The sequence below is a fragment of the Spea bombifrons genome, chromosome 12 (assembly GCF_027358695.1).
Source record: "Spea bombifrons isolate aSpeBom1 chromosome 12, aSpeBom1.2.pri, whole genome shotgun sequence".
In the NCBI taxonomy this organism is placed as follows: domain Eukaryota; kingdom Metazoa; phylum Chordata; class Amphibia; order Anura; family Pelobatidae; genus Spea; species Spea bombifrons.
The window spans coordinates 23,217,991-23,244,116 of record NC_071098.1 but is presented as its reverse complement, the minus strand read 5'-3'; the positions used below and the strand labels follow the sequence as shown (position 1 = coordinate 23,244,116).

General features: G+C 39.5%; 1 protein-coding gene across 2 annotated transcripts; it reads left to right on the top strand.

Moving 5' to 3' along the window:
* The first annotated feature begins 12,824 nt into the window (after window positions 1-12,824).
* On the top strand, window positions 12,825-23,283 carry TMEM143 (transmembrane protein 143). Of its 2 annotated transcripts, XM_053452061.1 has the most exons (9): window positions 12,863-12,908; window positions 13,179-13,273; window positions 14,542-14,762; window positions 18,657-18,764; window positions 18,895-19,089; window positions 19,460-19,596; window positions 21,334-21,613; window positions 21,776-21,965; window positions 22,652-23,283. In XM_053452061.1, the coding sequence occupies exons 1-9, from the start codon at window positions 12,871-12,873 to the stop codon at window positions 22,834-22,836; spliced, it is 1,449 nt and encodes a 482-aa protein (XP_053308036.1). In that variant the 5' UTR covers window positions 12,863-12,870; the 3' UTR covers window positions 22,837-23,283. The 2 variants fall into 2 exon arrangements, with proteins under 2 accessions (XP_053308037.1, XP_053308036.1); XM_053452062.1 differs by lacking the exon at window positions 13,179-13,273 and having other exon boundaries at window positions 12,825-12,908.
* Window positions 23,284-26,126: the final 2,843 nt, after the last annotated feature.

Sequence of the window (26,126 nt, the reverse complement as noted above, 5' to 3'; positions counted from 1 at the left end):
AAGTGTTATTATAAGTAAAAGTATGGGGTTAATAGACTAAATATGTGTATAGTGGTAAAATGCAACATTCACCAACATAGGGATTTTGTTAATTGCCCCTATTTTGCCAATATTTCAGCAATTCACAGCTAATTGAATAAACTCTTGTTTCTACTGTTTGGTTTGCAGAAAGCTAACGCTTTATAAAATGCTTGTTGGTGCAATTTGGGTGCAGGGGCAACTCCTGTCTGAGCAATAAGGGTGCAGGGACAAGATCTGTTAGAGCAAAGTGGGTGCGAATGTTATTCAGTTAAGTGTCCTATAAGAACAACATGCATTTTTTTTTAATTTAGATTGAATGGATCCCAAAAAGGACATCCATTCATTTTTCAATGTTAAGGCCCAGAAGGCTGATGCTGCAAAAGAGCAGCAACAAGGAAAAAAAGTCAGCCTGGTCAGTGTTCTTCCTTTGAGGAGGGTGAAGAGTTTGAGAAGGATGACGTTGAATATGAAGATGACGCTGCTGAAATAATATCAGATGATGATGAACATTCATTTCATATTGAAGAAGCAAATACCTGCTCACAAAGCATTATCCAACACAGTGCTTCTGAAGAGGATTTCACTGAAGCTGAACAGAGTGCACAAACATCTTCTACCACTGAAAAACCAAAGTTACAAGGTCCAGATGACATCAGCCAGTGCACTTCAGAAGGTCCAAGACAGCCTATATTGAAAAAATATCCGCAGACAAAAATGGGAGCACGCTTCAGGTCATTCCGATCACAGTGGTTTAAATCATTTGGCTGGAGTATTCGATTTCTCAGGATGCAGCATATTGTTTCCCTTACTGTTTTTTTTCAACCTCAAAATATCTACATGGCCATGTTAAAAAAAGTACAATTTATCAACGTAGGTTACAAAAACTGGAAAAATGCACTTGAAACTGGTAAAGGAATACTACCGCACGAGAAGTCTGCTTCACACAAGGATTCCTATGTCAGATGGGAGGATTTCAAAAAGAATGTAAGCCAGGATGCATCAGTCATGAAGATGACTAAAGCGCATACAAGCGCCACAACGAAAATTGCCCGGCGACAGCACCGGTGCAACACAGATGATATCAATCACGGAAATGTACGTGAAATCTTGTATTTAATTGCTGAAAAAGACAGCATTGTAAGAGAAAAAAATAAGAGTACCAAGAAATGCAAGATATCTACATCCATCTATACAAAACAAACTTTTGTCAATTATGGCTGCTCTTGTTAGAGAAGATATTGCACAGAGCATTAAAGGAAGTCCATTTTCCATTATTGCTGATGAAACAAAAGATCTAAGTAAAATGGAACAACTGTCTGTAGTAGTACGATTCTTTCATGATCAGAAAGTCCATGAACGGTTCTTAAAATTCTACCGAGCAGATAGCCTTGATGCTGAATCCTTAACAGATATATATTCCATGTCCTAGCATCTATAGGCATTAATAACAACGATTGTGTCAGGCAAGGCTATGATGGCGCCTCTGTAATGAGTGGCCGGCTTAATGGCGTGCAAGCACACATTAAAAAAGAGGTGCCTTGTGCACTTTACATTCATTGTATGAGTCACCGCCTCAAACTGTTCATTTTTGGACACGGTCAAGAATGTACAGGCAGCATCTGAATTTTTTGTAAAACTAGAAAAGCTGTATGTGTTTTGCAGTACTTCTGTAGTGCATTCAGTGTTTTGTAATGTGCAACAAGAAATGTCAAGCAAACCAGCTATCCAGCCATTCCAGCTTAAGCCACTAAGTGGCACAAGGTGGACATGCCAACATGCGGCCTGCAATGCTGTACTTAAAACACTTGACCCTCTGTTGGAAACGCTCAATATTTTAGCAGAAGGAAACCATACTGAGAGAGCAGTTGAGGCAAAATCCATTCAGCAGTTCATTGACTTTGGCTTCATTTTGAGAACATACTTAAAAGGACCAGAACTCTCTCTAACCTGCTACAAGACAAAGATCTTGACTTGGCACCAGCTGCCCTCATTGTGCACACTGTCATACAAGAGCTTGAAGAAGTGCGCCATCCAGAAAGTGAACCTGAAGCTTTTCCTCATTCTGCAACAGTAGAAATTGTCTGGGCAGAAACAATTCAGCTGAGCATGAAGTGTGGGATACCAGCACCAGATGATGATTCTACCGAACTGCCTTCCAAGAAGCGAGATCGCCGGCCTCCTTTACTCTTAAGAAATAGCGTAATTTTGGAAACTGTAGGCCATAGACAACAACTGCTGAAAAAAGATGATGATTTCATTAAAATGTTCATGTATGTTCTTGACAGAATAATTTCAGAGCTCAAATCTCGTGTCTCCAAAGATTCTCTGGAGATCATGGAAGGAGTAGAGTCCCTGGACCCCCAATCTGGTACATTTCTTAATATTAAGAAATTGCTACCAATGGCCAGATTCTACACATGCAACATGGAACATTTGGAGATTGAGCTGAAGCAGGCATTGCTAACCCTACAAAGAAAAAAGTCATCGGATGCTATTAAGGTGGACACAATGCTAGAGTTCACCAACTTTCTGGAGCCTTACTCTATTCAATTCCTTGAGCTTTACCGGCTATGTAAAATAGCTTGTGTCTTGCCAGTCAGCAGTGCATCATGTGAAAGAAGTTTTTCTGCGCTAAAATTAATAAAATAATTCCTACGCACAATGAATTGAGGAAAGACTTTCAGATCTTGCCACATGGCAATTGAGTGCAGGCTTGCATCACAAATAGATACGGAGCTTGTAGTTAGCAGGTTTGCATTAATCCATGTAAACTTCCGCTTAAAACTATTAGTGTGAATGGCTAAATTTAAGTACAAATTTGATTGCCGTTCACATTAAAAGGAAAACACTGTATTCTTGTGGTTTGTTATTATGTTGCACTTTATTTTGTAATCTGTACCTGGTTCCTGATTAAATAATTGTGTTATGCTATAATCTGTTTAACCAGGAATACTTGAAAGTTAAATATTTATAGTTAGAAATATTGCACTGGAAGGTGAAACAGCTGAACTTATTTCAAATGAGCTGTTAGAAATTTTAAGAAAATTCCACCCGGAAAATAAAGTTGTGGCCTTCTCTGCCAACAATACAAACACAAACTTGGTGGACTACAGAGGCAAGGGAGAGAAAACGTGCACACTAAAGTTAGAGAAGCCCTCCAATGTCCAGCTCATATAGCCCACAATTGTGTCCGCACTGCCCTAGATATTCAAGAAATTTGAGGAAAGACACTATCCAAAAGAGATACTTGCGAACAACTTTGAACATATAAAAAAGAGTCAAAAACTAAAACAGGGATTTGATTTCTCCTTTCTAACAAAATATAATGATAAAGCATTTGAAATAAAAAAAGAGATCAATAAATGTTGGCCTATCCTAAAACCAGATTCCATGTTATGTATCTATCTTACTGATAAATCAAAAATTATCTACAGGTAATCTGAAAGCCTAAAATTAAATTTAGCTCCAAGCGTCCTACCAGATTTAGACAAAACTAGTGATCACTTTTTATCCAAAAACCCCAGGTTTCCATAGGGGTGGAAAATGTAAAATGTGCAAAGTATGTAGTTTACAACAGAATAAAACCACAGTCTTTAAATGTACAATAACTGGTAAAGTTACAAAATAAAACACTTTATCCACTGCAAACCACATAATGTAATCTACCTGTTAGAATGCAAATGTGGGTTTCAGTACATTGGCCGTACCTCCAGAGAACTTAAAGTGAGGGGTATACGAAATAAGAGCACCAAACACAGTGTTCCTAAAACACTGTAACCACTGTAATGTTTTTTCAGAATTTAAAATTATATGTTTCATACATATAGTAAAAGCGGCCTTAATACTGAACTAGGTATCTTGGCATTCATGGGTTAATGTGATCCATCAATTTTGCACATCAGACTTCTAAGGGAATTTTTAAAAGATATATATATTATACTGTGCTCTCTCTCCAAAATTATTTTTTCCCTAAATTAATTATATATTTGTATTATTATATTTGTATTGTGTGTGTTTTTAATTAATGAACTCTGTAATAGGTGAGAAATTGTATATTGTTCATATTTATATATTTAACAGTTTTATGTATTTATTAATATTGGATTGACATTCATATTTATTTATATTTAACAGTTTCATGTAACATATAACATATATATTGAGTAACATATTAGACTGATACATTAACTATTAATTCAGTTGATTTACATCTAACGTATTAAACAAATGCAGGGTTAATTTTATTCATTTTTATTTATTTATTTAGTTGTTCGCGATATTTGTGTGTTACACTGGATGTATTTATGCTGTGGGCTATTGTGAAAGATGGAATCCATGGATTTGTATTTGCGATGTTTGCATATGGCACTTTGCATAGGGCGGCGCTTCAGCCTTCTCCCCTGTGACGCTGCTTGGATGCGATGCACTGAAGCTGTACGTCATTCAGCTTCAATTTATGGGATCACGTCACACGCAGGGAAGGGGGCGCAAGGCCCGGTGGTTTATAGTTACAGCCCTGTCTGGTGTATCTCTGTACTAGCCTTTTGATGCTGCATCCATCAGAAGGCTTGGAGTCGCCATGGGAAAGTGCTCCTTTCCTAGCCGCACCCACAGGGCTGTCTTGTGGCGTGGACCGAGTGCGCACATCTGTCTGCCGTCTTGTGTTGCATGGGAGACGTGGCACAAATCTGGTTGGAGGTCGCAGCCCGCCCCGAGTATTCGCGCATTTGCATGTTGAGGTGGCCATGGTTCAGAGGTGCCGACGGAGCAGCAAGGGAGCCAAGGTAAGTTGTGACAAAATCAGTAACCATTCACTTCGTTAACGCTGCAAAGTCGCTTATCCCCTTACACTGGAAATCACGTGCTGTACCATTGTGAGTTGGATGCAGAAGGTGGAATTTATTAGGAAAATGGAAGATTGTGTGTGGTCTGCTAGGGGAAGGGGACACAAGATTGGGCTTAAGTAGTTCCACTGGATAGACTTTTTGGTGTCTTAACTATACGCTGTCAATGACTAATATTTAGGCATGCATCATGGGTGGTCAAAGGAGGTTTGGGAGAGGTAGATATTACCATTGACAGCTTATCCTTGTGCTATTAGGTTAGAGATCTTAGATGTCCAATTGCAGATAAAGGATGACTCACTTATGATATGTACTTTCCAGTTCATACATTTTTTATTATTTGTACCGTTGTACCTTGGGTGATTTTTATTGTTTCGCTCCTTTTTATTCTTTTTTGATTCTTTATTCAACTGTACCATTACTATACTTTATTCAACTATACCAACTGTACCAGAACATACAGTTGTAGGGTGGTAGCATATCAGATACAATATCATCTTTGTAAGGTGCATCATATACTTATTTCTTCTGTTTTACTTTGGCAATAGATGTTTGTAACACTTGCAATATAGTTTGTATCTGTACCACAATAAAATAAAATCTGAATGTGAAAGAAAATAGAAGCATAATTTTCTGGACTTAATGGGGATATCCGCACATGTTTCCCCGCAGGGGAACTATTGATGGAAAGTTTTCAAGGTTTCCTCTCTCCTCAACAGTTGAGAATTGTTGCTTGCCAACTGGCCTAGTTTTGGGCATAGAAGGTTGTGACATTAGTAAGTTTTGTACTGTTGAGATTATTCTCCTTTATGTTATAATTAGGCTGTAGTTAATGCTTGTGGGCATCATGGTGGTGCTCATGACTTGTGTTTCATTGGTGTTGGAGTGCTGGATGAGTGCCTGTGGGCAAAAGCAACATACATGTACTTACTCTCCTAGCCAAATGTCATCCTTAAAGAACCCGAGGGAAAATATGCAACTTAATCATTTAACTGCATGTTTAATGTATCAAAATGACTGTACATTTTCCCATTGAATGCTAAGGGGTTTAACCCCTACAAGAAGGATTTGATGCATTAGAAGACTCATTTCTTCAAATTAACAGCCTGCAGGTGCTACCCACTTTATTATACTGATTTGTATTAACTATTACTTTAGTAAATGTATATGCTCCAACTACTTCACAGATTGCATTTTTGCTAACGTTTTAGAAAAGACATACTCTGTTAGACACGTGATGATTTGTGAAGAGTTTAACACGCCTCTTGATTACATGTTGGATACTTAAGCCATACATCGTAGATCACATAAGAGAAAATTAGTTAGCAGGGCCTTAAGCTCTAGTACCTTTTGATGTTTGAAAGAACTGAACTCTGGAAATAAGGAATATACTGTTTGTTTCCAGGCACATAACTCACATTCCAAAATAGACCTTATTCTTATAGACAAGCATGTTGTACACATATCTACTAAGTTATAACCAGTTTCTAGCATTTGATCTAATTTCAGCTGTAGGTTTTTCCTTCTCTTTTTCTCAGTTGATGCAAAACATTTTAGAAGACATGCTTATTTTCCATCCAGTCTTATAGTGTTCTCCGCCTTTCATCCAAGATACTGTCCTACACTAGGAGTAAAACATACAGTGTGGCTAGCTTTTTATTTCTGCACAAGGGTATGGAGCTTTAGTAGCAATAATTTTTTTCAGTTCTAAATAATTAGTAAGGATAACCCAAGCCATTTGTTATTCTTTGCATGAATTATTTAAAAATTTTAGCATCCTAAAGAACTTGTTAAGATTGTGAAATCTTTATGCGTACGTTAGGTAAATTATGAAGAAGTTGAAATAATTCAATGGACCAAGCTAATATGCATTTTTCAGATTGTAGAAAACAGCAATTGCCTCAACACAGAGGCAATGCAAGCATAAAATAAGATATATTTCAGCCCTTTCGATGGTAGAATCTTTTAAAAAGAATTGGTTCTTGGCTTCAGTTGAGTTATGACATTTGGAAAGCTGCATTTATGAGAAGCAGTAAGCCCCAGGACTGCAGATGTTAATATAACATATTCTCTTTTCTCTTCCAGATACGTTTTATGTGAAGTGTATTTTTGTACTTGTTCACTTTATGCTCTTGTTGCCTTTTGTTTACTTGAAAGTAGGGCTGCAACTAACGATTATTTTAATAATCGATTAGTTGGCCGATTATTTTTTCGATTAATCGATTAATCGGATAAAAAAAATGAATGTAAATTTTTCATTTATTTAAAATAATTTACTAAACAAATGATGTTAAATACAAACAGCAGAATAAAAAAACTTTGATAATACATTTCTTGTCTTTATTTCCCAACCAGCCCCCCAATATATGCACATTTGAGCCCAGGCTTGCTACGCTGCCTCCCAGACATGTCATGCTGCCCCCCCACATATGCCACGCTGCCTACCACAGCACTCCACGCTGCCTCCCACATCTGCCACTCCACGCTGCCTCCCACATATGCCACTCCACGCTGCCTCCCACATCTGCCACTCCACGCTGCCTCCCACATCTGCCACTGTGCCTGATACGCCTTATATCCCCACTCCATCCTCCCCAGACATGCCACCCTGCCTCCCAGACATGCCACTTCTCTACCCCCAGATATGCCACTCTACCCCCAGATATGCCTTATACACCCTGATACACCACTCCGTCCTCCCCAGACATGCCACACTGCCCTCCCCACATATGCCTTATATACTGTATATGCCTTATACCCCCAGATATGTCACTTCACTGCCCCCAGGATTTAGATTCCCCTAAATTAACCCTAAACTCCCCATTAACCATAACTGCCCCTAAATTAACCCTTAACACCCCCTTAACCACAGCATCCCCTAAATTAACCCTAAAGACCCCATCAACCACAGCATCCCCTAAATTAACCCTAAACACACCATTAACCACAACTGCCTCAAATTAACCCCAAACACCCCATTAACCACAGCTGCTCCTAAATTAACCCTAAACACCCTATTAACATAACTGCCCCTAAATTAACCCTAAACACCCAATTAACCATAACTGCCCCTAAATTAACCCCCACCTCCCCTAACTTTCAGTAGCCCAAATATATATATATATATTACATACATATATATATATACACACACACACACATACACATTATATATATATATATATATATATATATATACCGTACATATATACATATACTTACAGTTAGATGAGTGTCACAGCCATGTGGTTCTGGCCTGGAGAAGGAAGGGGCGGGGCCAGTTGTCACAGTGATTACAGGGAGGGGGAGTAAGTAGGAGCTGCTGCTGTGAGACGGTGAGTCAGACTAAACGGATTATATAATGAGGGGGATTTTTCAGAAAAAACCCTCATTTTATAGTCGATAATAATCGATTCAACTAATCGATAATGAAATTCGTTGCCAACGAATTTCATTATCGATTATTATCGATTTTATCGATTAGTTGTTGCAGCCCTACTTGAAAGTGGCTTTTGAACATTTCAAAAATCATCTATATGTATACAGTACAGAGCTAGATTTGTCACCCAGCTACAACCAGCTCAAACTTGAGAAGCCATATAAAGAGCATCAAATTAAGAAAGAAGATCACTTTCTCACTCAAAACCAGGATTATATGGTTGTTAAACCTGCCGTGCATGTAAATCAACTAAAATACATATCCTAAAATATATACATTTGGTAATAAGCTCCATGGCACTGATAATTGTTATATTCTTGTTTTATTTTGATTAACCATTCACTTTAACGAGTAATACCTGTGTTTTGTTCTACTATATTGGTGAAACTGATTTTTAGTTGCCATAACTGAAAGTGTTTGTAAAATACATATTTGTCTTTGGCACCCTAACTGGTTCATTTAATACAAGTATTCATCATAGGGCAAAACAATATAAAAAAACACTGAAGTACTTGCAAAAGAGAGTATATTTATATTATGTGGCTTTATGACACGGTAAAAACACATGTAATTATACTCTTATTGTAGTTCTTCTCTGTGCATTTTAATCTTTTGGGGTTAGTGATTATTATTGGTTCATTCACTTATCATTTCCTGTCTTGACTACTGCAACACTCTTCTGGTTGGTATTCCACTGTCTCGACTCTCTCCTCTACAGTCTGTCCTTAATACTGCTGCATCCCCACTCTGTGAAACCCTCCAGTGGCTCCCAATTACCTTTAGAATTAAATTTAAAATCCTGGTACTAACATATAAGGCCCTCCATAACAATGCTCCTCCGTACATTTATGCCCTCATAAGCAAATACTCTCCTACTCGATCCTTACATTCTTCCCATGGGCTAAGCCTCTCCTCCTCACTTATCACCTCTTGCTTTTCCCATCTACAAGATTTCACTCGGGCTGCCCCTTATCTCTGGAATCTACTTCCATCGAAGCATTCACCCTCCCTCCCAACATTCAAGAAACATCTCAAAACTCACTTTTTCAGAGAAGCATACCATCTTAGCTGCTAGAACCCCATTCCCTTAAGATTGTAAGCTTGCGAGCAGGGCTCTCTCCACCTAATGTATCGGTTTGTCTTAGTCTGTCAATTCTCGTCTTGCCTTTGAATATATGTATTGTATTAAGTGCTGCGTAAACTGTTGGCGCTATTCAAATAAAAGATACTTTCTTTCTTTTGATACCATAGTTGGATGATTAGATGAAAAATTCGAATGAGAAATTTAGTAAAAACTAGTGAAAATTAGAAAAAAAAACCCTATTTTTTTTTAAATTTCCTCTCTGAATCCTCACAAAATTGGGTAGTGATGGAAAATCCCCTCCAAGTTTATCTATTCAGGGTTTTTTTTGTACACTGTCAGAGAGAGAACTCTGATCTCTGACAACAGGGGAAGGTCTGCGCGATGGACGCAGACAACCCCCGCTGCTAGCCACACCTCCTTCTGGCTGCAGCGAATCGCGGGGGGGGCAGGAGGATCCAGGTCCCCTGCAGCTGCGTGGGATCTGGATCTCAGTCGTCTCATAGTCAGACCTATTTGAGGTATGATTATAAGACGACCCCGATTATAAGACGAGGGGTATTTTTCTGAAGAAAAACCTCGTCTTATAATCGAGCAAATAATTGTATGCAAAGAGTCAATATTTTTCTTTTTCTGGCCATGGACCCAAAATTGTTTTGTATGCAAAGAGTCAATATTTTTCTTTTTCTGGCCATGGACCCAAAATTGTTTTGTTCCCTAAGCCACTTAGTTATCACTAATGACAAGGTGCTCCATCATGTTGGAAAAGGCATTGTTTGCCAAACTGTTCTTGGATGGTTGGGAAAAGTGGCTCTTGAAGGATGTGTTGGTACAATTCTTTATTCATGGCTAGGAGCAACCCCACACATGAATGGTCTCAGGATGCTTTACTGTTGGCATGACATAGGATTGATGTCAATGCTCACCTTGTTCCCACCGGGTAAGCTTTTTTCCGGATGCCCCAATCGGAAAGGGAACACATCAGAGAAAATGACTTTACCCCAGTCCTCAGCAGTCTAATCCCTGTACCTTTTGCAGAATATCAGTCTGTCCCTGATATTTTTCCGTGAGGGAAGTGGCTTATTTGCTGGCCTTCTTGACACCAGGCCATCCTACAAAAGTCTTCGCCTAATTGTGCGTGCAGATGCACTCGCACCGGTCTGCTGCCATTCCTGAGCAAGCTCTGCACTAGTGGCACCCTGATCCCGCAGCTGATTCAACTTTAGGAGACGCTCCAGGCGCTTGCTGGACTTTCTTGGGCACCCTGACACATTCTTCTCAACAATTTAACCTCTCTCCTTGAAGTTCTTGATGATCTGATAAATGGTTGATTTAGTTGCAATCTTACTAGCAGCAATATCCTTGCCTGTGAAGCCCTTTTTGTGCAAAGCAATGATAACAGCACGTGTTTCCTTGAAGGTAACCATGGTTAACAGAGGAAGAACAATGATTTCAAGCACCAATCTCCTTTTAACCCCTTAACGTCCATTGCCACGTCATTTCATTAACACAAGCATAACGGTGTTGCTGTAATGCCTCGATGTCAAGGCATTCAGCAACGCCGAGATCATCAGGGACCATGTCTGGCCCCTCCCCAGGGCATCCACATCCGCCATACACTGTATGGCGACGGACGCCCGTTTTAAAAGAGTTTAGGAGGCGAGATTTTAGGTGTCGCTGAAATACCTCGATCACAAGGCATTCAGTGACACCGAACACTCACCCCAGGACGCGCTGTGACTGCTCCGGAGAGCGGTCACAACCTCCACTGCGAGTGATTTTTGCAAAATTACTCGCAAGATGGTGCCACATCCTGTAAAAAAAAAAAAAAAAAGTTGGAAAAGTTTGCCAGAGGGTCTCCAGACCCTCTAGAGAACTCTGGCTCCACTTGCCTTTTAACCCACAAGCGCCAAGCCCATGCATGGGTGGTATCACTGTACTCGGGAGATGTTGCTGAACACACATGGGGGGGTGATAAATTTATACCCTAAGTACAATTTGTGTAAAAAAATACAAAAAAAAATTACTACACAAACTTTGGCAAAGGCTGGTGGTAGAATCTCATGTATGGAAAGGGTTAAAATACTAGCATTTAAAATACCTTGGGGTGTCTAGTTTTCAAAAATATATGGTTTGGTGGGGTAAATTGAATTAGCTGGCTGCAAAGATGGCCCTATAAGGATATGGGGGGCAGTAGGACCAGATGTAAAAGTTCCAAGTTAAAAAAATGCGCACTTCCCAAATGTGTTTTACCTCCCAAACAATCCGACAAACCCATACATGGGGGGTATCACTGTACCCGGGAGATGTTGCTGAACACATATTGGGGTGTTGACTGATTGTGATGTATACCAGGAGCTGTAAATCCTTACCTGAAGCACAATTTTAGTGATAAAAAAAACACAAAATAAATTACTACCACAAAGTTTGACAAAGGGTGGTAGTAGAATTAGTGCATGGAAAGGGTTAAAATATCAGCATCTGAAATACCTTGAGGTGTCTAGTTTTTAAAAATATATGGTTTGATGGGGTAAATTGCATTGGCCGGCTTCAAAGATACCCAAAATAGCACATAGGACAGAATGACCAGCTTTGGGGAAAAAAATGGTTTTGAAATAGCAAAACCCTACTTCTACTTATTGCTCCATAGCGTGCAGAAAAAAGCAAAAAAACATAAAAACATTGGGTATTTCTAAACTCAGGACAAACAGTAGAATCTATTTAGTAGGTTTTTTCATTAGCTTTTTTGGATGAGTAAAATATTTTTTGGGTAAAAGTCAGAAAATTTGTGGGGTTTTTTTTAAATTTTTCATCTTATTTTATTATATTTTATGGGAAATTAGATAATATCATCCAAACTATGGTATCCGAAGAAAGCCCTTCTTGTCCTGAAAAAAGCAATATATAAATTTGTGTGGGTTCACTAAATGAGTGAGGAAATGACATCTAAACACGAGCGTCGCAAGTGTTAAAACAGCCTCGGTCCCAATGGTACAAAAGGTAAAACACAGCCTGGTCCTTAAGGGGGCTGTATGGTGTTCATTTTTTTTTATTAGAGGGGGTTTCCTTCTTCAACGAAATGCAGCACTGTAGATTTTTTTTAAATTCTTTAGTTTTTTTTTTTCTATAAAAGTCTTTTTATATGCTGTTGCATTCGTTAAGTTAGCTTGGGACCATACATGTTGGTCCCATCAAGCAAAAATGCCTATGTTTAAAGCTTCCTGTCTTGTTAAAGGCTTAATTCCTTTACTTCTACGTATTTAGCATTTACACAAAATTTGTTAAAACGGTTTATTTTGTCGCCACGGAAGCGCTCCCCAATTTATGCCTACCGGAAACTTTGCAATAACAGACACGTCATCACAGAGAAAGAGAGGCGGGAAGGCTCACGCATGCGCGCACAGTCATCTGAAGCCACCGTTCTTCGCTTCCAACTCGTGACGTAATACTGATGCGACAGTAGTTTCGGCTGACGCACAAAGCGCATGCTCGGGATCTCAATGTCAGCTCTGATCTTCCAGAGGTTAGCGCTTTACTTTGTGTTTATGTTCTGCTTGACGTAGAATTTACGCGGCTGGTTGGCGGCTGTATGCGGATAGGGACCTAGGAATATGTGCATGATAATGCTGTATCCGGGTGGCAAGGTTTGCGTGGAGAATGGCACAGTGCTCTTATTACACGCACACGGGTGATTTCAGCTTATAAACCAGACTTGGACGTAAAACGTGATAAATCAGAGTTGGTTGGAGAGCCAACAGTTCATAAGTCAGGTGATCTTATCTCTGTCACGTAGAACGGGCCCACCGAGGACATTCCTGTGGCCCAGATGTTACACCCTGGAGTTCATGACATTCAGAGATGGTAATTCTTGGCAGATCGCCCAGCAAGGTGCCTATCCAAAGACATCAATAAAATCATATTTTTCCCCATCAAGTGGGTTTGATACAGAACCGAACAAAGCTGTCACTAAACATTTTGTCCCATTTTCCTATTAAAAAAATGACATCTAAACAATTTGTTAATGTTTGTTGCTTTATATATCGCCATCATGTTGTGTATAGTACATGAAAGAGTGATTTGGTCTCATTGGTGGGATTATTAAAGTTTTTTCTGATAAAGTAAAATTATAGCGGCCGTTTTAATTATTTTCTGTATAATTGATGTCACGGCCAGAGGTTTGGGAGCGTGCAAGCATCTGGGTTGTTGACTAACCGCCCTTCCCTGTAATTACGCCACATGATGATTACAAGTGACCGCTTAGCATTTAAATAGCATGAAGAGGCGTACATTTTGTTTGCTTGGGGAGTTTGGTGAGAGCTGTGACATGTTTTTGTCACATACCTCCCAACGTCCCCAGTTTATGCGAGACAGTCCTGATTTTTGGGCACTGTTCATGGTCAACTGTTCAACACAGCAGGAAGAACACATGCTTTATTGGGACTCGGCATGGTTTATGAAGCCATTCTGCCAGGGGTGTGGGGGGTTTGGGTTTGACATACAATAAATAACACAATGGCAAGGGACACAGATAGCAGCCACCAGACAAACACAGGCAATACACATAAAAGTGAAAACACAAATTAACCCCTGCAAGTCAATGTAAAATTGTGGTGCTAATAATCCTCCTTAAATGGGTGCTCAGAAAACATTATATATATATATATATATATATATATATTATTTTTTTTTATACAAAATAAGGAAATTGGGACCAAGTGACTTGCTGTCCCCAAACATTGGAAGGTATATGCCGCCGCTGCGAGTATAGTACACTACATGTAAGCTCTACATTGCAACACAATTTTTTTCCTTTACCATTTGTGTTTAATTATTAAGATTACAAATTATAGAGCCAGAAGCCATTAGTATAATATTTATCTTCCTGTACTGTGTTCGGACTTTCGTCGAGACAAACAGGAAGATAAATATTATACTAATGGCTTCTGGCTCTATAATTTGATTGTATGCAGGTAGGTTGTAGCATTGTATCCATTTCTGAAACTACTTGTCATTATTTAGTATTTATGTATCACTTCTTGTATTTAATAATATGCTGACATCACAATTGGAATGGTCTATTTTATGTATGGTGTAATGTATCTTTTTTTTTTTTTTTTTTTTTTTTGCATTTCTCATCAAATCCTACTGTTTCTTAGGGACATTCGTGGCCTTCATCATGCTGTGTGCAGCCTGGCGATCCCTTCATGTAGGGATGGGATTTGGGAAATCATGTACCCGTACCATGGGGTCACTGGCTACTAAATTAGCAGAGTACAGAAACATGTGGAGACCGAGTAAACCAAAGGACTGGGCTGCACAGTACCAGGAGAGATGTATCCCCTTCTCCAAGGGCCAGCTGGTGGAACATTTGGTTCAGGTGAATGTGACTAGGTCATCATGTTATTCCCATGTATATCAGTAAGTCTTATTCATTAGTTGTATTATTATGTTATACATATGAAGAGTTAACCTTCAGACTTTTTCTCTTTGCAGTGGTGTTTTGCAAACCAGCTCCAGCCATCATACTGTATATATATTTTAATGCATATGACCATAGCGGAGGAAGTCCCCTTACATTTTCATGGTGTTCCCCTTCCAAATGAATAGAGGAATTCTGCAAATTGTGTACATTATGTATCCCCCGCTATTTTCTATGCATAGGGATGTGTTTGGTCGAGCGCATCTCCTTAAGTGTGATATACTTAGGGCCAGTCAGCTCCAGCGCTGGTTCTGAGAACATAGCGGGGGGCCGATGAGAATTCACTTTCTTCGCCCCTGACCCTTTAGTAGTGTGTGTATGCTTACACTGTACAACACTCTCATTTTGTGGCCCCTACCCACTTGCTCCCATTTCCTTGTGGAATATAAACCTCCTCCTTTTTTTTTCTTGCAAACAACTTTCAGTAAATAGGTTTTCCCAGTTATTTTTTTGGTAAATTAAATTTTATTGTATGTTTTCACAGACAACAACAGTACCAAATAGTAACGGAATATGGGGAGAGAGAAAAAAAGCATACAGATACATTATGTGCCTAATCATGTGAAAGTTATCACATGAAAAGAGGGACTTGTTTATTTTTTCTATTTAGATAACTGACTGCTTATTGCACTTTCTCTCAGGGAAAACCCATTAGAATGGGGCACTGGAAATACTTGAAGCAATTGTGATATATCACATCCAGATATTATCTGTCACTCCTGGACACATCCATTGCCTGGGAATACTCCCCTGGAGTAGCTGCTGACTCTTTTAAGGTTAAGCATTCAATATGTTATCCATGATGTGTACAGACACTGGCGGCAAAATATATCACGTGCACGGAGATTTGTTCAGCGGAATGCATCTCCTGCTCAGACAATAGCTGGGGGAGGCAAGAAAATGGATTTAGAAAGGGGACACCATGAAAAGTATTAAAGTACATATAATTGTTAGCGTTTCCCTTTAAATGTTATGGTACAAGGAACTAAATAAAGATCATCAGGGATTCAAGATATTGGCCCCTGAAAGAAAATAAAGGATTTATTGAAAACACATTTCACATCCGACTAATCATTGACTTTTTTTTTTAATAAATCTGTTGTTATTTTGTGGGCTATTGAGTACATTCCAAGTTTTTTTTATGAATGGTCTTTGTGGTTGTGTCTTTTCTAACCATTCCTACCAGGCAATGATTAGATTAGGGCAACCTTGGCTATGGGTGCTACCAAACTTAATCAAAGTTAGGACCCCTAGGCAAAGACTTTTTGACTGTTCAGTGATCTGTGTGGTGATATTATTGCCAAAGAGACATTGTCAAAGTAAACAAAATGCTTAAATTAGGGATGCACCAATATATCTTTGGCCGAAAAGGGCATTATAGGCAAAATGCCGAAATAAAATAAAAACGCCGAAAATAATCGTCCGCGGAAGCACTGCTGCTTACCTGTGCGTTGCTTGCGCACACTGTGTGAGCAGCGTCTCTTGTACCACCCAGGGGAAGCAGGAACCCAGCAGAGTCACGTGAATGCATGTCACATGACTCTGCTCTGTTCCTGCTTGCCCTGGGTGGGACAAGAGAAGTACAGAGGGAAGCAGCAGGGCCCATGCGGAAGTCTGCAGTTCAGGTAAGGGGGTGGGGGGGGTGTATGAACGAGTATGTGTGATTGAGGGAATGAATGAGTATCTGTGAATGATTAGTATCTATGAATGAGTGTCTGAATAATTAGTATCTGTGAATGAATGAGTATATGATTGAGTGTGTGTGGGATAGCATGGAGGGGGAGCATGGCATAGGGAGGCTGTACGTGATGTGCAGACCCCATGCTGCTGGCAGCATCAATACACAAGGGGGGCAGCTAGCCAGGTTTCAGCATGTATTGGCTGCTTGTGCATGATAGGCGTGTCATTGTTATATTAAATATATATGATTACTAACAGCAATCCCACTCCTATCATGCCCAGGCATAGCAAGATTCCAGCATGTACTGGCTGACTTGGTGTGATTGCTGTTAACCCCTTCAATCCCCTATAGACGTACCGGGACGTCCAAAAAACGCCCACAAAGAAACCCCTATGGACGTCCCGGTACGTCCAGCCCTTCGTGCAGCGTCAGGGACAGATCCCTGCCGCTGCACGGGAGACCAGGCTGTCGTTTGACAGCCTGGACTCCCCACTGACAGCAGAAGCCGGCTTTGCCAGCTTTCTGCTGTCCGATCGCCCGTAACAGCTTCCGGCATGAAAGCCGGTAAGCTGTTACCGGTAAACTGCCCGATCGCGCAGTTGTAAACGCGCGATCGGGCATTCCCTTCCGGGTTACGTCACTGCTGACGTAACCCGGAAGGTCATCGGAGGACAGGATATCACCTGCGGGGATATCCTGCCTTCCGATGAGGCACAGAGACGCTGCGATCTCTATGCAGGTCTGTGAGGACCTGCATAGAGATCACAGTGTGATCGGTGCAGGGGATCGCGGGGAGGGGGAGTGAGAGACCATCTCTCTCACTCCCCCTCCCGTCCTGTAACAGAAAAGCAGAAAAAAAAAAAACGTTAGGCATTTAAAAAATAATATTAAATAAATCATTAAAATAATAATATAAATAATACTAAAAAATTATAATGTGAGCTGTGATGTCACTGTGACATCACTGGTATGTTCAGGAGGTCCCTAGGAGGACCTCTAACCATTAATGTGTAAAAAAAAAAAATATAAAAAATATAAAAAATACAAAAAATGTAAAAAAAATTAAAATAAAAAAGATATTTAAAAAAAAATATATAAAAAAAGATAATAAAAAATTCTTAAAAAAACCTTACATCCCATTGCCCTAGCATAACATCTAGCCAGTATAACCCTCCTGCCCCCGTTCACAACCCCCAAACCCGTTAAGCCATAGGCATAAAAATTATACAAAATTGTACACCTTATAGTATGCTCCCTGGTGCTGGGAAAGTCTGGAAAATCTATATAAATTAGGTATTTCTGAAATCAGGACACCTGAATTGATAAACTTGGAGGGGATTTTCCATCACTTTACCTAATTTTGTGAGGATTCAGAGGGAAAATGTAAAAAAAAATTAGTTTATTTTTCTAATCTTCGCTAGTTTTTACTAAATTTCTCATTCTAAATTTTCAGCTAATCATCCAACTATGGTATCAAACGAAAGCTCTATCTCTCCTTGAAAAAACAATATATAGTTTACATGGGTACACTATTCCCAGGAACAGAGAATAATCGCTAAACCGACATACCCCAAAAATGGCAAAATTGCTCTGGGCTTTGAGGTACCAAAAACCCCTGGGATTGAAGGGGTTAATCATATATATTAATAGTTATTGATTTTTTTTTTGTCCAATTTTAGTGTGTTAACCTTAATAAAAGTAAGTAACACACCAAAATTGAACAGAAAAATTAAATAACAATATTAATAAATATACATGATTGTTAACAGCAATCACACTCCTATCATGTCCAGGCAACCAGTATGTTATTGAATTGTTTTGTCCAATTATGTTTTTTTTGTTGTTTTTTTTTTTTCTTTATAGGTGGGGGGTGTTATTTTCGGCTTCAGCCAAGTGAATGCTGAATTTTCGGTTTCTGTCCAGATATTTCATTTCGGTGCATTCCTAGCTTGAATGCAATAATGTAATGTATGCTCTCCTCCTTGCCCCTTTTCCATTTGGTACATCTGCTGTCTTTTTAACATTGGTGGCATCTTATTGGAATCAATGTTATAAACGTATTCTTAAAAAAGGAAAATATGTTGATGCAGAATATATTGTTACATTTTTAGGAGTTTCATTCTTCCACTGAATCTGAGAAGAAATTGTTTATGTCCTTTGTGGATCAGCTGGGGATCTCACTCCTCCAGCATTATCATTCTATCTTGGAGGAGCTTCAGGTAAGATGTTTTTCGGCCTTCATATTTAGTGCAAATTTAGAAATCAGGAAATCAGGCAGATAAGCATCGCCAGAAACATCAACAAAGACTTCCACAGTGTGCTGAATTTTACTTGATTTATCTCTTCAAGGCCCTTTATGATCCCATTAACCCTGACCGTGATGCTTTGTTGGAGTCCAGCCTCACAGACGCAGAGAAACTATTGAGGGAGGAAGAGGTCCTGGAGCAACTGCAGCCTGTGCTGAATCAGGCCAATTTCAACAGTTTGTCTGAGGATACTTTGGCTTATGCCCTTATGGTGCATCACCCACAGGATGGAGTACAGGTACTAGATTTAGGCCTAAAATGCAGGAGGAGGTGTCTCTGATTTTCTTAAAAATAACTTCCTCCTATAAAATAAGCAGATACATCTACTTTTGGTTTCGGGATACTCTGATATGATAACCATTGAACAAGGCTATGGTTTTTAGTCATGGTTATTCTATGTGTGTGTGTGTGTGTGTGTGTGTGTGTGTGTGTATATAAATATATTTATATATTAAAATAGGCCCAAGGACGCCCTTACCTTTATTCGTGGTCTGTCTCTAACTTGTACATCAATAAATATATTGTAGTGTTATTTCTGGGTACTAGTTGAGTATTTCTATGATCAAACATTCCAAAATTTACCTGAACATATATATTTTCTTTCTCAGGTACAAGTGAATCTTGATAAGTATGAATACATCCGATACTGGGCACTTGGACAGAGATTAGGACCCTTGTCCACACAGATGAGTTCCAACCCTCAGAATTCTTTCTTTTCCCGGTCTTCTCGCACCCCTCCAGAAAGGCAAGAGTTATATCTGGGTGCTCTCCGTGTCCAATGTAAATATAGGTTGCAACCATAATTGACATAACATGTACAATTTATGGTCATGAAAGACCTGCAGGTTAACACCCTTTCAACTAGATTTTATGGGCTGTTCAAGAATTCCATAAATTACTAATAAATTACTGGTTTTCAAATTAAGTGTACAGCACCAGTGAGGCGAGCCTGCTTTTGTACATTTATATTAGGAAATGTTGGCTACTGTTGACTGGACGTGTGTTTAAAGGAATTTAAGGATAGATACAGGGGGTGGATTTTAATGACAGTGGGTGCTGAAAGGAGCACCAGAGTTAAGCTGAAAAATGCATCCTAGCACGCAAAGGGTTAAAGGGCACAAAGGAAAATACCTGCCCAGGTTGATTTTACATTGAGCTTGGCAGAGTCCTGTAAATATTGGTGAATACCACATCATCATCGTCATCTTTTTTTTTGTCTTGCTCCCCTGCCCCAGTATACTTACCTCTGTTATAACCAGTAAAGCCAGCAAAACTGAGTTGGCATGGAGTCAGTGTTCCCATCCCTTCATCTCCAGTCCAAAGTGATGTTTTATTTCATTAAACAATATGATGTACCAAGAGTATGGAGAGCTTTTCCACACCTTTCAAATGTATTGGGTGGTGAGGACAATTAAAGGTCAATGGAAATGACTACTGAAAAATAACTGAAGGGTTACACACCCTTCCCCTTTTATTAGAAGATCTGAGGGCACACCCTTACTGTTTTGTCCTTTGAAAATAGGAAACCTTTCCGAAATGGAACCATAGATAATTATTTTCCATCAAAATATAGCCTTTTTTAATATATATTTCTTTTAATGCTAGATCACGAGCATTTGGCTGATTGAGCCAAAGGGAAACGTTTGTGATAAAGGGGAACTCCAGCTACACTATGTGGACAAAAGTATTGGGACACCTGACCATTACAGCAACAGATAATTTGATGACATTGCATTCTAAATACAGAGACGTAAAGATGAAGTTGATCTGTCATATTAATGTCATATTAAGGTCCCTGTTGGTGTAATGGCCAGGTGTCCCAAATACCTTTGTCCATATAGTGTATCATTTGCACTTTGAAATGCAAGTTAAGGCTAAATGTCACATTTAACACATACCCCCAATAAATCTGGACACCAGGGTTGGGAGCATCACACAGGGCATAAAGAGCTAGGGCCAGTCCCAGAAGTGGGAGGGAGCCAAATCCTCCCACCCACCCTACTCAAACAACCACCTTGCGGCAATAGTGTCAGGAGGGGTCATGTAGCAACTGCTAAAGAGGTCTGTGCTGTACGGCGTTTGCATTTTCCCATCCCTAGGCTGGTCAAGTAAGAGCAGAGGATCTCCCCAACCAGCCCATGCTTCCCATTATCCTCAAAAGTGTGACAGTAAGGTAGCTACCTAGGACAGTAACCAAAAATCAGAACTGTCCGATGAGAAACCTTATTTATTGGGGGGGGTTCAACTAACAGATTTTTTTGGGGTACAAATACAAGGAGAGACTAATCAGAATCTCCTCTGTGCTTTTCCACTAATTTCCAGCTCCTTGGCTTGCTGGAGATGCATTATAGCTTCAATATGAATTTCAAAAATTCCAGACCACACTGTCAAGTACCTAATGTGGGTTAGTAGATTACAGATCATTGTCATGTTCTTCCACATCACAAGACATTGCAGTTGAGTTTTTTTCTCCTCTGCCTAGGCACTACTTTAAAAGAGTTTTAGTGGCAGCTCGCCCTAGGAATTCACATATGGTCTTAAAGTGCTTCAAGGACATAGCCCTGGAAGGTTTGGAGCAGCTACTACCTGTACTGAAAGTCCGAACATCCAGCTTTGACCGCACCATGCTCAACACCATGCTTTTGGTCAGTGGATGCATCGTTTTTGTAAATGTCGGAATGGTGGTTCTCACTGACTTGAAGATAGGAACGTCTTTCCTCCTGTTCTTTTTTGCTGGATTTATGGCTTTCCGAACTTGGAAGGTGAGTGCTGTGTTTCCAACTTTGTGGGAACAGTTTGGGGGAAAACCCTTTTCTATTCCAGCATGACTGTGCCCCATTTGTCTGGTGTTACAATTATTTGTCTGGCTCTGAAATACTTCATAGATTTGTCCAACATCGGATGCTTTGTTTTGTTCATACCAGGTTTTTTCCCAGCGGCGGAAAGTACATTCGCTTGAACTTGCCCACATGCTGTATTATAAAAGCACTTCTAACAATTCAGAGCTGCTTGGAGCCCTTACTTTGAGGGCCCAAGAAGAGCATGCAAAGGAGGTGATCCTCGCTCAAAGCTTCTTGAAGCATCTCAACATAACAGACAACGGGGATGGATTAGGTATGTTTAAGTACATATGCAAAGGGCCGCTGTAGCTTGTTTCTAGGAATTTTGGGCCACTTAAGCCCTATAATGTTTTACTTGCATTCCATATGCTAGGAAATCTTAGGACTTGAAGGTCCATTTATGTATTTTTTAATGTATGTATTCCCTTTTGATAACTATATAGGACAGGGTTTAACAGCCCACATTGGGCTTGTACTCTGGAAAGTATGTTTTGGTCCACTAAATCACTAGCTCATTGCCTGTGCTTGCCCCAAGCCTAAATGATACCAGCACCCCATGTACAATGGGTGTTATTTCTGTTTTCACCTCTGTCCTTCATATTTGCACTAGGTTGTGCTTTAGTTCTCTTGCTGTCAATAAACTACCCATTATCAGGTTGGGGGTCATTGGAGTATTTTCAAACACTAGCTTGAGAGCTACTGTACATCATGGCTGTTGTAAACTAAACATACGCTGCATCACATAGATGGTTTTAAGGTCTTCTTCATCGAAGATTCATTGTGATGCAGCATAAGATCATATAGTATAGAAAAAAAGATTTCTAGATCAATAGGAACAGGAAGCACTTTTTGTTGACTCGTGGAAATACTACCAGGACTGTAAGCTTTGCCTGTAAGACAAATTAATTTTCCATTATTTGTTTTCTTTTCATATTCCTTTTCATGGCTTTATCCGTGAAGATGATCAAACGGTGAATCAAATCAAAACAAGTGTGGAAACCTGGCTGCAAACAAAATCAGGCCTGGAGATTACCTTCTCCGCTGAACGAGCTCTCCAAAATTTGAAGACTTTCAATAGGTCATGGATGAAGGAAACAATACCAAAAAGTCATACGGAAGCGCACATGGAAAAGGGTATACTTTAAGGGTTAATGGCACAGGCTTTTACAGTCTTAGGTTCTCCAATATTTATGCCATGAATAGCCGTTGTGTATTGGTGTATTCGCTGGGTGTGCACTTAATTCTTGCGTTGTTATGTTCCCCAAAGCCTATTGCACTCCTTTTTGTATGAGAAACTCATACTACTGTTGTATCCTCTGTATCCCATTAAAGATTGGGAGATGGCTCATGGGTCATATGGTTGGCATATGGGTCATCCTGTCCCTGAGAAGTAGGATGCTGATAATAAATGTATATATGCTGCTATTTGTGAATATGTGAGTAATGCTGCTTGTGCTGTTTTCCGCCACAATGGCTGTGTGGCATTATTTATTTATTTTTGATTGATGACTTGTAAAACCATAATAAAAAGAGAAGCTTGGTATGCATCTGACCGTGATAACAGATGCATATCCAAACAGAATTGGACCTCAGCCTTGGCTTTGTGAGTTCTGCATGGGTCAGACACACCAGAAAGGGGAGAAAAGATGTTGCAAGCATCCAAAACCCTGTAGACAAGAGGGGGGTTGAGTTGACCCTGGCTTCTCTTTCCACCAGCTGGAGTCGAGCGAGGCCAAAGGGTTTTATTCACTATAGGGAATAAATGTTTGAGCTCCTTGACTTCACTACACTTCTGCAGCAGTAGGAGTTTGGCTTGCTGTATGTAATCTATAATTACATCAGTGAGATTTCTTGAAGGTCCGCTCACTTGTAGAATTATACATTATGCAGGGCCAGCTCAGCTCTTCTTGGTGCTCCCATTGTTGGTCTTTTATACCCACAGCTCTCTTGCAAACTAAAACTAAAGGGTCAGCAGCTTAGATGTAATGTAAGGAAGGTTTACTTTACTGAGAGGGAATTTAAACATGTATGGGATAGACATACGACTAACCTGAATCTATGACAATACCAACAACCGATAATGTTTGAGTCTGTACAGGAAAAACGGACAGACTAGATAGGCTGAATGGTTCTTACATGCCTTCAAATTCTAGCTCTAAACTTTCCTTTTACCCAATAAGCCTTTTCCCCCCCCCAAAAAAATTGATGGTTTGAGCTCAAAGTTTGTATTCATAGCACACGCATTATTTTAGAAAAGGCAATAGACGTTTCTGCATCATAATAAATGTGTTGGAAGGTATTTTTGAATAGTAATCTGCCTCCTAGAGCAGTACAGAACTTCTATACAAAATCCATTTCGGCAGTGAACTAGAGATATGACACCTAGAATATGGATTCATTTTCGAATTCGTTTTATTTATGCCAGAAACATTCTAGATCTTTATAAATAATCCAATCTATAAACGCTCCATCTGCCAGAGATTTCATGGCCCAATAACTGTAACTAAACGCTGCCCCAGAAATCCTTCACTGGGTCTACTCTTCTCTTTCAAGCTTTGCAGAACAAATTTCCGACCTGTAATGCCAAAGTGAAAAAAATATTTATTTATTTTTTTTGAAAAGATGAATTTATCAGCCTGTTCAAAGGCAAATTCGCGATGGTGAGTGAGCACTGCAACCAAAAGATTGTAAATCCGGAAGTGTTTTTCATCTCCAGGTTCTGAGGAGCGTGTAAGTAACTTCCAAGAAACCACGTGGATTTATTTACTTGAAATGCCTCGATATCTCGGATTTATAACGTACACCAACGCATTACTATGTAATACAGAAAACTGAAATATTATGTTTATAATGAATCCCAATTCTGGGTATCTCAAGGGGGCATTTAAGTCCCATTAGTTAAATTGGAAGACTATTTTTTGTTTCTCTAATGCATCGACTAGCCTTGCTTTTATTGCGTGCGTCTGTTCCAGTCCTCTGAATTTATTACCAGGCATAATTTTGAGTCGGGAAGACAGTAGTCCATGGTTTTAATGTCCACTTCAAGGCCACGGAAGCATAAATTATAACGTGGACCCAAGACATTACATTTAACATTCTACTATGTAATACAGTGTTCCCTTTGCTTTAGGTACCTAATAACTGCCTACAAACAAAATGATCTTTGATAGATCCAATGAATGCTGTGCTTTAAGTAATTTATATAGCATGCAACCGTATGTAACTACACTATGGATATCTAAATTGTCGTCCATACCCAAATAAAATAAACGGGGTACACATGTCTAAAGCTTTTATTATACATGATGCGTTACCTGTGTTAACTTATACTGATATATGAGAGCTTTATTATCAAACCTGTATTGCACAAAAACAAAAGGTGCGTTAAAAGGACTATGTGACATTGCCGCTGCAGAATAAGCACAAATCACTTATACTTTGTTTTATTATGCAATACTCAACTTGGTTCTTTGGTTCTTGTTCTCTGCAGTGCACATTGCAAAAGAAATATATTTTGCTACGTATCTATATATGAATTAAACATGGATATGGTTTTTGTAGTGTGCTCAGCTGTTATTTCAATAAAATACAATAACCACTATTTGTGCGGTTTAATGTCTTTTATATGAGTTGTTTTTAGCAATTGGTTCAATATATATATGTGTGTGTGTGTGTGCAGCTTTTATAGTCATGTCCAATCCTACCTGTTTTTGAGTGTTTCCATGCCTATTTTCCCCTCCTGCTGTCTCTGCGGTGGAAGGTCCTCTCCTCGTACCTGTGTGTGGTGCTGTGATGTCAGTATTATGGCCTCTGACAGGTGAAGAACACTGATAATCTTATTATCATGGTGTCGGAAATGGGATATTTTTGGGGAAAAAGGGGATTCCAGGTGCCGACACACCTTCGTCTAGGGGTTAATAACTTAAATCCCGGTAGCTCGAATAATCGCAAGAAAATACTTCTTTGATAGGAAAATGGAGGGTTTAATGCTGTAATGAAGCCTATGAAAGGTTAACACACACAGGGTTACATTGGGAATGAAGTTGTGACTGCAACAATGATGGCAAGATTGTAACTAACTGGAGCAAGGATGGAAAGATTGTGACAAAACTAAGGACATACAGGGAGTTCTTATAGGGTGGGATCAAAGGTAAATTTCATTAACATTCCTATTGGTTAACAATATCAAAAGACAATACTATCACACAACATACAATTTACAATCCTATGGATAAACTAATCTCAAAAGACAATACACACAATTTACAATCCTATAGATACAACCCTAGGGATACAACATCAAAAGACAATACTAACACTATCACACATTTACAAACAGACCGTACAGACAATGTAACACATGAATTACAGCTGCCCTTTGATGTGGGCTTCGGGGGGCTACAGTTGCACTTAAATAATTCTCCTGTCCTTTCTG